Below are 12,390 nucleotides of genomic sequence, written 5' to 3'. Positions count from 1 at the left end.
AAGGCGACGACGTCATCCAGCCGCCAGCGCAGCAGGCGCCGCAGCAGCACCATAGACTTGTCGAAGTGCTCCGCGATGAGCACCAGCTGGAAGCGCCGCTCCAGCTCGGCCAGGCGCGCGCGCACATAGGCGTCCTCGGCCGGCGCGTCGCTGTCGTAACCCAGGTCGAACCACATGCCTTTGCGCGCATACGCGTTCCTCAGCCCAGCGCTGGCGTTGTAGAAGCGTTGTGGCGCCTCCAGAAAGGCATCCAGGCTGCGCGCGGCGCGGAAGGCTGGTGTGTAGTCCTTGAAGTAGGTGAAGGAGGACTCGAGGTGGGCGACCGGGTGCCGCAGGATGGAGAAGTAAAAGGTGTCCTTGGGCATGACCTTCTGCACCTGCGGGGACAGAGAGAGGTGCAGCGGGCTCGAGGAGGTGACGGCGCCCGGGAACAGAGCCACTCTCCCCTGCCCGCGTGCCCAGGGGCCGCCAGCCAGCCAGCCGCGCTGCCACAGGGAGGCTGGGCAGCCCACGACCTCTGTGCAGCGGGTCTGAGCTCGCCCTCTCTCCTGTGCCCCTTTGGAGTCCTCGTGTCACACACTGGAGCGACAGTCCAGGAGATGGCTGGGCTGCGTGTCTCAGCCCCTCACCCCCACCCGAGCACAGCACAGCCCAGCCGTGCGCTGCCCTCCCACCATCGCCTCTGCCCACCCGGCCCTAGCCAATCCAGGCCACTGTGCTTCCCACCACCTAGAAGGCCGGTGTTCTGGGCTGCACTTGTGCTGGGCCACGCCTCTCTTCACCCCAACACACAATTCCCTTTAGAAGGAAAATCGGGGGAGCCCCTGGGAGGTGCTGATCCCTCCGTGGAGACCCAGATGACTTGGAGGGACTTCTGACCCCATCCTCACCAGAGTGCAGAGCACCAAAGTCCAGAGTAGAAAGAGAAGCAGGCTCAGGAACCAGAGGGGGGGCCTCAGGGACCGTGGGCTGCTGGGTCTCATTCCAAGAGCAACTGCCGGGCCCTGGCAGCCTGGAGCTCAGAACCCTCCTCCATTTCCTGGATTCCGCCACCCTGAACCCAAAGTCCCTGCCTTCCTCAGCCTCAGAATCCCACCTCAGGAAGGTTGAACCGCAGGTGGTTGCACATGATGTTGAATTGTCGGGGAGGCCCCAGGTGAGGGCCAGCCTGCAGGGCGCCCTCCACGTAGTGTGCCGTGAAGAGGCAGGGGTAGCCCAGGTGGATGTTGGGGCCCTGGGGCAGCGCCACAGACAGGTTGTGCATCTCAGCAAAGCGGTAGAGGATGTTGAGCACTGTGCTGCTGGCCGTCTTGTGTGTCTTGAGGAACATGATGTTGGTGACGGGTGGCCCCTCCACCTCAACCATGAGCTGACTGGGAGAGAGGACCCAGGAAGCCTCAGCCTGGCAGTGCACTCTCCACAGAACCCCACCCAGACCCCCAACCTGAGTCCCCCACCCTCAACCTGTCACTGTGGCCCTTGTCTGCAGACCCTTTCACCCTGCAGCCCAAGAGCCCCACTGGGACAGAGAAGTTCCCACATGGGCTGCAGGCTCAGCCCCAACTCAAGTACCCCTTGGACTTGCGGCCTGCTTTCTAACTTTCAAAGTACCCCTGTGGCGCTGAACTCAGCCACACATCCATTATTCCTGGCTGACCCCAACCCTTCACCCTGGGATGAAGAAGCCCTGAAGTGAAGCCAGCCAGACACAGGGCCAGAGGAGGCAGTTGCTGGGCCTTCCCTGCCCCAGTGCCCACAAGGCAGAATCCAGAGCCCTGCCCTGAACTAGGAACCAGGGGGTGGGAAGAGACTCATGCAGAGTTTGGGTTTCTTGCCATAAATTGTGTCACCAGCTGGGGAAGATTACTGGGGGAACACTGGCAGTGAGAGGGCACAGGTCTGACCTCCACCTTCCCAGACCCCACCCTGGGGGCCAGCCAACCTCTTCAGGGGGGCCTGGACACTAACAGATCCTCAAGGAAGGCCTCCTGGTCCCTCCAGGAGGTGAGAGGGAAGCTCAATGGGAATGTGTGTCCCACCACAGGCTGCCAGCATATGCTGGTGCCCAAGGGTGGGCAGGTAGAGGTCCCAGCCCTGCCCTTAGGGTTGCTGAGATGGGGAACCCTCCTGGGGTACAGGGATCCAACACAGTACTCACGGCAGGAACAGCCCAACATACATGTGCAGGAGGCCAACCAGCAGGAGCACAGCTAGCACCAGAAAGAGGAGGATCGTCCGGAGCGACCTGTGGGTGGATCTCAGTTCCCCACAGGCCCACACAGCCCTCCCTCATCCCGGCCCTGCCCCTGTCACACTGTCACACACTGGATGCAGGCTCTACCCTCTCTGCCCAGGACTAGGGGCACAGGGAAGAAGGGCCAGGTGGAGAGGCAGAGATATAGGCCAGGGATGAGTTTGAAGGCGTTGGATGCCATGACTGTACTGCATGCCCATAACCCATCATAGAGCACCAACTCATGGGTGGCATTTGGGGGTGGCCCTGGATAATGACGAGGGCTAGAGGAAGTCATAGGATAGAACCCAGTGATGAATTAGCACCATGCTAAGGGTCACATGGTTTGTGTTCTCATACACCACCTCTTCCTTGGAAGGACACAGTGCCATGTGCCTGCCAGGGAGAAATCACCCTAGAAATGGCCCTGCGAAGCCTCAACATACTCTTCAGGGTTAGGGCTAGCCTAACCTTGGCCCTAATCCTTCTGGTGTCTGGCCAACTGACTGGCATCCAACCAGGATGGGAGAGTGGGTGCAGTAACCGGGGCAGGGGCTCCCCTATCTTGCTGACTGGGACTGAGCCTGAGATAGGGACAGCACATTCCTAATGCAGGGGGCTTGCATTTGGACAGAAGACTCAGAAGATTCCAGGAGTAGTGAACGGGCTGAGTGTCCTCCCTGTCCCTCCTCTGCCCGGACCCATGTACACCTGGGTGGTTTACGGTAACCTGCATTTTTGGGGTTGGGTCCTGGGAAAATGAGAGAAAGCCCTAGCCAGTCTCAACCCCCTAGGGTCACCCCAAATTTATCTCTTCAGGCTTTTTAGCCCCCCAGATCTCTACTGAGGTTTCTGAAGGGCCTCAGTCACAAAGTAATGACTGGAGCTCCTGGTCTGTTCCTCCAGTTTGCCCTCTTTCCTTCCCTCAGCTGAAGTGCTGCTCTGTCTTCCCATTGCTCTGGTCCTACTCACCCCCCACCACTAGTCCTGCATCCTGCTAGCCCCATCACCCCAGGATATTGGTGTCTTCCCCACTCCAACATGTTGCTTTCATGGCCAAGCTCCAACATCTCATCCATCATTAGATCATCAAAAAAAAGAAAAAGAACACAGCCAGCCACAAAAGGAGCCAGACTCCTTTCTAGAAGACTCTAGCAAACCTCCACTCGCATCTACTTGGCCAGAGTGCAGTCCCACAACCGAGGTCACATGTAGTGGCCTGTGTAGGTCCAGGGGACAGTGAGTCCTGGCCCCATGGGATCCCTGTCAGAGAGCAGTGTCTCTGGGGGAAAGTGGATGTCCTTCTAGTCCTGGTATGGTTCATGGCCCAGGTTCCTCACAGCTGGGTACTGCCTGCAGGTCCAACCTTGCTGGGCCCTGACACTAGGCCACAGGCAGCTGCCCACATGGGTGTGGGCAGCTTCACATGGGTGCCCCTATGGGTATGGGCAGCTTCACACAGAGCTTCACATGGGTGTGAACTCAGGACTCAGACCAACCCGCCGGACCAGAGCTTACAAGCCAGGGAGACCCAGCCCCAAGTCTGACCAAGCTCCAGTCTAACCCAGGGAGCTGTTGGAAGGTCACCCCTCAGGCTGCAGGCTTGGTTTCAGTATCTTTCAGCTTCCTTGGCAGTCCTGGCTGTGGGCACATAGGTCAGTGCTCCCTTCTTCACCAGGCATTTTCAGTCCTGGTGTCCCAGCAGCAGACCTGGGAAGCATGCCATGCTGAGTGCTGCCTGCTCCCTAAGACCCCAGAGCATGTCACTGGTTCCTCTCATTCTTGAATACGGGATCAAGGCAGAGAGGCTTGGCTTTGCCCTCCCCAACGGGCCCTGGTAGGATAGTGAAAGCTGCCAGGAGAACTCACACACCTCCTGGGACTCTTAGCCATGTGGATAGAGAGCAGATTACATGAGCAGCTCAGGAAAAGGAGACACGATGCAGGCCTGGCATCCACTCTAGCTTTGGGGATGGCACCATGAACCTTAGATTCTGAGTCCTCAGACACTATGGCCTGAGGATGTGCCCAGCAGCAGTCCTACCTCCAGAGTAGATACTATGATCACCTGTCCCAGACACACCCAGGAGGTGTCACGGCAGCCCTTGCTAATAGTTCTGGACCTGACCACCTTTCCACTGGAACTTCCCTCCCCACCACCCATCTCCCACCCCCATGAGAGCTGGCCCTGGGCCCTTTGTGGGCCGGGCCTGAGGCCTGCAGAGGGTCCCAACTGCTGCTTGTTTGGAGGAGGAGTGGGAGGAAAGAGAGGAAGGCGGCCTCCCCTAGAGTGCACCCAGGGCTGCTATGCAGAAGGCAGAGCCCAGCGGGCAGCTGCCCCACAGGCCCAGACAACTGAGGGACAATTTGGTGCCAAGAAAAACCTACAAAAACATCTGGGAACATTCCACACAGCACAGGGTCTTCTAGGTGGCAGAACAAAAAGAGCCACCACTAACACTGCAGGGATGTGGTGTCCAGACAAAAATCAGGGGATAGCAAGGCCCAGAGACAAGTGGCCAGCACTTGTCCACCAGCTAGAAACAACAGGAAGAAAGCAAACACGATGATCTCCAGAGTGGAGTCGGCAACCCTGGCCAGTGTCCCCAGCATGGCAGGGGATCCCACCTCCAGGCATGGGGGCTACCACCCCTCTGGCTAGTGCTGTGTGGGCCAGGCCACGTTGGGATCACCCAGCAAGTTTGGCCCAAGGATTTCTCCTACGAGTGACCAGGTCCATGTGGGCAGCCACTGTCTGTCTTCACTGAGTAACCCTGCATTCCTTTGAGTCAGCACCCATACATCATAAGGATGAGGCTGGTGGCCAGAGCCATGCTCTACCCTGTGGGCACACAGCCACTGGCCATGTGATGACCTGTGGCCTGATGGAATAAACAGAAGTGTGTGTGTCTTTCAGGAGGGGAGGCAGAGAAGTCACTAGGAGGGCCTGGTGTCTAGGGCAGGACTTGACCACAACAGCCTGACATCTTGTGAGGGGTCTCTCCCCGGGACACCAGACACCTTAAGGGTTGCCTGTCAGAGACACAGGGTTGGTGCAACTTGGAGAAGCAGAATGTCACCTGCCCTGCCCATTGCCCTTTGAAGCGCAGTCTGGGGTGTCAGAGCTCTCACAGGAGTTTGCTGATTGCTCTGCATACAGCCTGAGTCTGTCTGGCATGTTTTAAAATTTGCCAATTTTATTGTATTGGTAGATAAAATATTTATTCAAGCTGCAGTTCTAGATGCCTTTGCCAAGCCATAGTGTTCTCCCTAGGAAGCTGTTTCTAGAAGATTCACCTCACTGACTGGGCACTAGCTTCCTCTCTGTCCTCCCTGTCAGGCCCTTCAGGACCACAGGAATGAGATAGGCTAAACACATGCTCTGCTCTGCTCTTACTCCTTGCTGACCAGAATGTACCAGGCTCATCTTGGATGGCACCTGGCCAGGCCAAAAACCAGCCATGGCTCTAAGGAATTCCTGACCCTCACTCTTTAGGGGCCCTGGTCTGGGTTCTGGGATGTTCCTGGGCCTTCTCAGTGGCCAGAGCTGGACTATGCATCTGACAGAATTACCCATAGGCCACACTCATGTATCCAGGTGGAGGCCACAACTTTATCAGCCTCCTCTTGTCCCATCTGGTCTCCCGTCTTCTATTCCAAGAGTATGGGTCTCAGAGATGCAGGAGACAGTAGGGAGAGGAGGCTCTGTAAGTGCATGCCAGACAGGTCAGAACCCTAGTGCAGTACCCCATCTCATTCCGCAAGGGTCCCCACTAGCCATACTTCCATCCCACAGGCCTGACCCCCTCACTTCCATGCTTTTCCCTAAGTCTTCCAGACACAGAGCTCAAAGCAGCCTAGAGGAGACTCCAGGGGTCATGGTGGGCCAATGGGCCTCCATGGACATCACAACTGCAGTGTACAGAAGCTCTGGGAATGCTCAAGTCCAGGGCAGGCAGGGACAGATAGAGAAGAGCAAGTGGCCAGCAGTGACCATTGGGGTCCCTGCTAGGGTTAGAGAGGAGACAGGCCCTTTCCATCCCCACAGAGCTACCCTGAGTAGGGTCCCAAGTTACCAAGGGCCATGGCTATGGGACAGTAGCTCCTGGGAAGGTGGCTGCAGAGCATGTGCTGGAGAGGGACAGAACATTTTACAGCCCAGCATAGTTAGGGCTTAACCTACCTGATAACAGCCCTATGGGGATTACTTGTCACTTAGCCCTCACTTTATGATCCATATAAAACCCTCAAACACACCGTTTCCACCCAGCTCAGGTTCATTAAACTCGGCACACACTGGCCATCTGTCTGATAGTCCACCAAGAGCCAGCCCAGTGAGAAGCAACCCAGAGACCCTGCGTCGGGTTCCAGGGTCTCCCAGAGCAGAGGCTGAGGATGTACTCAGTTAGCCACCTGACCCTACTCCAGCCACACACACATACTGCCCTGAACACCCCCTCCCTGCCTGAGGAGGGGACATGAAAGTCACAATCCAGAGTCTAGCACACTAAGCTAGTCAGCCTGGCTTGCTCTCGTCTATGGAAGAACAAACACAGTTTAAATGTTTTTTAAATAAATAAATAGTAATTCCCAGGTGCAAAAAGGGAAAGGAATGGTCCCTTTAGAACATAGACTTAAACACCTCAAGACTGTAAAACCACCCTTAAGACAGAGATGAACCTCTTGATCATTTAATGAGCTTGTGGACACCTTCTCCACTCTCTGTGAACTACCAGGAAGGCGGTTGGCTGACACCTGGCTGAATCCTAGTGCAAAGCCACTTCCTGCTGTAAAGATAGCAGACGTTTATCCTCCATAGTCAGGCCAGTGAGCCAGTGCAGGAGGCCTCCCACCTTCCAGGAGGACCCAGGGTAAACTCAAGTAGGTGGTGCTGTCCAACCTCCTACCTGGGCTCTGTGGCCTCCTTGCTTGGGAGCATTGGTGCCATGGACCCACCTGCCAGGCCTCCTGAGTGTCTCTGCATGGGCACTGTCCCTACCCAGACAACCCCAGGCCATCATCCATATCTGCCCTAAGAGGAAATTACCATTTATTTTAAAATTTAACATTTGTGTTGCCTCTGTTGGAGAAGGCCCAGTGCTCCAGGCCAGCAGAGGGGGACCCCACTCTGGCCCCACACCCACTCTGGCCTGGGCCTCCCCCCAGGGTGTGGAGCTTGTCCATAATGACTTGTAGGTGCACCCAGCTCTGTCTGTGGGGTTTGAGGGGTGTCTGCGATGGCCACCTCCACCCTGCAGCCCCTACCTCCTAGTGAACAGCCAGTGCATGGGACCAAGGATGCTTGCCCAGGACCTACAACCCTACCCACACTGGAGCTTCTCACACCCTGGTAGGCCAAGAGGCATGATAGGAGTAAGAGTCCTGCTGTTCACAGGAAAGGGCCCCTATGCCATCAGGGTGCTCACACTCTGTCTCCCCAGTTACGGTGGATGCCCTGCCTGGCACAGCCCTGGCGTGAACTCCAAAGGAGAGATGGCCACTACTGAATCCCTGGCCAGTTATCACCGCAACAGAGGAGCAGATAGCTCAAACTTCCATACGGACACCCAAGGGACCCACCCAAGGCCACCCCTAGGGCTACCCAGGACCCAGAGCCTATACTCCTATGCCAGTGGCCAGTGACCAAGGACAGGTGGACACCCAAATCTGGCAGGGGAAGGGGGCTGGTGACTCCATGGACAACTGGAATATTTTGTCTGAGCACTGCTTCCTGGATGTTTCTTTCAACGGAGGCTTAGCCACTAAAGAGGTAACTGAGGATTGCAATCCCCAGACACCTCCTGAGACTGTAGCCCTGCCATGGCTCTGCACCACGTTTCCCCACCAGGACCTGGCTACATGCTAGGGTAGGGGTCAATCTAGCTCTGGACATGGGCTACTAACCAGTTGGGATGATGTCTTAGGACATGCTAGCATGCCAGCACACCACCCACTTGAGGACAGGTCACTAGGCTCTAGTGACCTGATTCAGACACGTCAGGCTTTTCCAGGGACACATGTTAACTCCTACAGCCAGAGCCAACCCCCACCTACCCAGGCAAAGCAGCAGATAGGGACCTGACCTGTCTGGGAGACACTGACCTCTCCATGTGGGGCTCATCCCCAGGCAGGAAGGTGGCCTCTGCCCTCCCACAAGGCTCTTCTAAGGCCCTTATCCCATTCAGACCTGGCTACCAGCATGGTCACCGGAAAGCTGGCCAGACACCCACACTCCACCAACCTCAGGACTGGAGCCACACAGCCCATCGCAGGACAACATAGCTCTGTTCCCCGATGAAATTCCCCAGGGCTCAACACTCCAGGAAGGCAGGTTTCAGGAAGAACCAGGCCTCTTTTTGTCTCATTTCAAACAGCAGAGAAGCCTCTTCCTGTCCTTCCCAGGCTTGGGCTGGTCATGGATACCTGGGATGCCTGGCTGTAGGAGGACCAGCTGCCCACTACCACAACTGCTACTGAGGTAAAAACAAGATATGGTAGAGCCTTCTGGGTATGGAGGGGGGAACAGAGGCCCTGAGCTGGAGGAGACCCAGGGATCCCATCCAGTGGCACCAGGCAAGTGGCCTCCACAAATCACATCTGCAAAACTGGCTCCACCCTGCAGGAACCCTAAAAACACCACAGTGAGCTGCAGGAGTAGACTGCAAGGTATCTAAAGACCATACCCGCCTCCCTCTATCCTAGACATTAGGAACACTCAACTTTCCCTGTTCCTTGGAGAGGTGCGCACCATCAGTCACCCATAGAGGTAGGGATAGGTGCCCTACCCCCTCCACTGCTACCAGGCCCCCATACCCTCCTCCTGAGTACCTCAAAATGCACATAAGTGTGAGGGACTTCAGTCCCAGACTGTCCTCTAAGCACAGACCTAGCCTTGGGACACAGCCCCCACCCAGACCCTAGGCCACACCCTCCCATGGATCCCAAGCTCCGGAACCCACAACCAGCCCAAGCCTGGGAAGGAGAGGGAGAGATTCTCTGCTGTCTGAAATTAAACCAAAAGAGGCCAAATTCAGAGAAGCCATAGAGGTAAAATCCCCAAAGCTAAGCAGACTTCCTTTTCAAAACAAAGCCTCCCTCCCCAGCTTTTCAGGGCTTCCATGGAGCAAAGCATCTTGGTCTACTGTGACACCCTGCGCCCCTGCCTCACCTCTGAGAGCCTCCCATCAGGGACACCATGCTGCCTTGGGATGCCAGTAATACTGCCAGCAGTCGAAGTCTGAATGGCCCTAGGTCCCACTACCCAGGCTCCCTCAGCTCTCAGCTGCCTGAGGAAGGACAAAGGGCACCAGACACAGGCACCAGATGGGGTGTGGCCACTGTGGCTGAACATGATCTTTAATCCGCAGAAGCTCACCTGCTGGCTCAGGCATGTGCCATGCCCTCACCCCTCATCTCAGTTGAAGGACTTAACTGTTCCATTCTCAGAAGAGCTGGGCCTCTTCCTGGGCTGGAACAGGAGGCCAGGCTCCTTACTGAGCCTCTCCTCCTCCATCCTCAGGCAGGCCCTGGCAGCCAGGCCAGGTGTTCAGAAGAACCAGTCCCATCTCACCCACCCACTCTTGGATCCATCCACTGGATACAGCCTGGTGGGTCCAGAAGGACCAGCAAGGGCTTCTGCACCCACAGCTGAGGGGGGAAATTCAGGGTTCTTGTCTCTGCACAGCATGGCCAGTGCTCAGCTGGCACATTTGACAGGTTCCTGGACAGATAAGGAAGGGACAGGGCCAAATCCAGACATTTCTTCTTAAAAAGTGTGCTTTATACCAGATGAAAATCTATCTTAAGTATTGGGCAGCAAAGGGACTTCTGAGGAAGGACTTTGAAGTAAGAAATAAATACAAATACTTGTAGATTTTATTACATGAAAGTTCATTTCTATCCTTAGGAAATAATAGAATTCTGAGACATACAAGACCCCACAGAAGAGCAGGGCGTGGTGGCACACACCTGTAATCCCAGGACTCAGGAGGCTGAAGCAGTAGGATCGCTGTGAGTTGGAGACCAGCTTGGGCTACACAGTGAGTTTGCAGGTCAGTCTCAACTACATAGTGAGACCGTCTCAAAAAACAAAAAACAAAGAAAACAAAACAAAACAAAAAAAGACCCCACAGAAATGTTTGCCATGGCTGACTCCAAGAGTTGTGTCCACATGGTTGAGTTTCTTACAAATCAGTAAGAAGAGACCAACACCCCACAGAACCACAGGCACCCTTACCCACCAGCCTGGGTGTCACTACCTGATGACCCCGCCCCATACAGCTGGGACAATGCTGTCCTTGTGTCCTTTCCAGGATGCAGAGCCAGCCAGGGACAGGAGCCCTGCCAGCTGGAGGGAGGCAGTTCTGTGGCCTGGGACAAGAGTCTGAGAATCTGCAAGCTCCAGCCCCACCCCAAAGGAGGCAGCAGCCGGAGAGAGCAACTCAGACAACAAAATATAGTGTTTATGGGGACAGATGCATAAGTCACTGCCCACCAAGGACATAGGGACTTCCAACCAGCCTTGAAGGCCCTGGCCATTCAGGATGAAGGATGGTCCATGTGTGCAGAGCTCTGCACTTTTCGGGCCAGCCAGACCTGAGTACTGGGCACACAGCCTGGACACTGTGGGGAGGGGTGCACTGAAGCCAGACCAGAAGTGGACAGAGAGGAGAGCACCAGAGAGGCCAGCAGGGCCCAGGAGTCCCCTTCGCAGCTGGCATTTCCAGGCTGCAAACCCAGCACCACGACAGGCAGTGGACCAGAGCAGAACAGAGGCCAGTTCTTGGCTTCTGGGTGTCAGATGTGAGGCCTAGGGTGCAGAGGAGCTTCCCATCCTTGAGCAGGAACAGAGTGGCTGTGGGCCAGGCTGGCATGACCCACAGCAGAAGCACCTCTGGCTACCTCCTCCACTTGGAAGAGGATTCCATGCCACCCACCCTCCACCACAGAGACCCCAGCCTGCACTCTACATGGCACCTACTCCAGGTATCTGCTCTCCTAACCAGGCTGAAAGGGCTTCACTCATGCCAATCACCCTGAGAGTCTTTGGAGCCCTGTGTCCCATCACCCCACCATCCCCAGGGGCCCAAGGCCACAGAATCTGAAAGGTGGCTCTGGGAACCCACACTCTACCCATAAGCAGAGGGGGCACCACTCAACTCCTAGACGGCCATCCCAACCCATCGGCACACCCACTAGACAGGGCCAGTGGGGAGGGGGCCACCCAGATTGGACGGGGCTGGCAGAGATGGGAACACCTAGGGTGGATGGGGCTGATGGGGACAAAGACACCCAGGGTGGACAAGGATACCCAGGGTGGACAGGGCCAGTGGGATAGGGACACCCAGGGTGGACAAGGCTGGCAGGGATGGGAACACTCAGGGTAATGGGGCTAGGGGGATGAGTGCCTAGCCCAGTAGATATGGCAGTTTAGGAGCATAATGTTGAATGCCCATGGGGCTACACAGCTGGGCTACATCTCGGCACACCTGGAGACTCCACCTGCCCTGTGCTCTTCTAGAAACTTCTCATTCTCATGCAAGACAAGTGGAACGGAGGGGTGGGGCAGGGCACGGTATCCATGTGTGAGTCAGCAAGGCTGTGCCCCCTGAGCTTTTGTGGGGAACCTAAGTGAGTAGGGTAGGAGTGAGCAGAGGTGACATCGGCACGTGACACACAGACCACCCTGGCTCCAACAGTCACCAGGCGCTGCCATCTGGTACCTTACCTAGGAGATGCTATAGTCACCTTTCCAGCTGCTTGGGCTATGGCCCTAGGGAAGAGTGATGGACAGGGTGCTTCAGGTAGGAAGACCCCTCCAGAATGGCCGCAAACCTGAGCAGAGACCACATGCCCTGTGGGGTACACAGCCACTTGGCCTCAGGGGCCCAGGTGGGCAGCAATGGGAGGAACCCAGGACAAGGGCAGGACCACCTGGGGTCACACGGCAAGTGACAACTAGGCAGGACCCCAAGAGTCAAGCACAGTGGCCAGCAAGGGGCTCTGGTCTACTGCTGTCAGCACCCTGGGTCCCAACCTCCCTGGTGGCACCTGTCCTGTTCCCAGGACAGAAACTCTCCTGTAGGACACTGCAGTCCTGCTGTCCCCTTTGCTGGGGGCAGCTTCTTTGCCACACCATACCCTCCCAGGGCTGAGAC

General features: G+C 56.4%; 1 protein-coding gene across 1 annotated transcript in view; it reads right to left on the bottom strand.

The window, feature by feature from the left end:
* Gal3st2 (galactose-3-O-sulfotransferase 2) overlaps positions 1–10,234 on the bottom strand; it is a 12,527-nt gene extending 2,293 nt beyond the window's left edge. Inside the window, exons 1-4 of the mRNA XM_033763999.1 lie at positions 9,402–10,234; positions 2,159–2,245; positions 1,097–1,373; positions 12–377 (exon numbers count right to left, since the gene is read on the bottom strand). Of these exons, the coding sequence (XP_033619890.1) occupies positions 12–377; positions 1,097–1,373; positions 2,159–2,245; positions 9,402–9,430 (759 nt within the window). The 5' untranslated portion in view covers positions 9,431–10,234. The remainder of the gene's footprint in view (positions 1–11; positions 378–1,096; positions 1,374–2,158; positions 2,246–9,401) is intronic.
* Between the last annotated feature and the right edge of the window lie 2,156 nt (positions 10,235–12,390).

Source organism: Fukomys damarensis, unplaced genomic scaffold (genome assembly GCF_012274545.1).
Source record: "Fukomys damarensis isolate Sample0158 unplaced genomic scaffold, DMR_v1.0_HiC HiC_scaffold_16, whole genome shotgun sequence".
Classification (NCBI taxonomy): Eukaryota; Metazoa; Chordata; class Mammalia; order Rodentia; family Bathyergidae; genus Fukomys; species Fukomys damarensis.
Note: the sequence above shows the minus strand (reverse complement) of the source record. Positions and strands in the feature narration are given on the sequence as shown.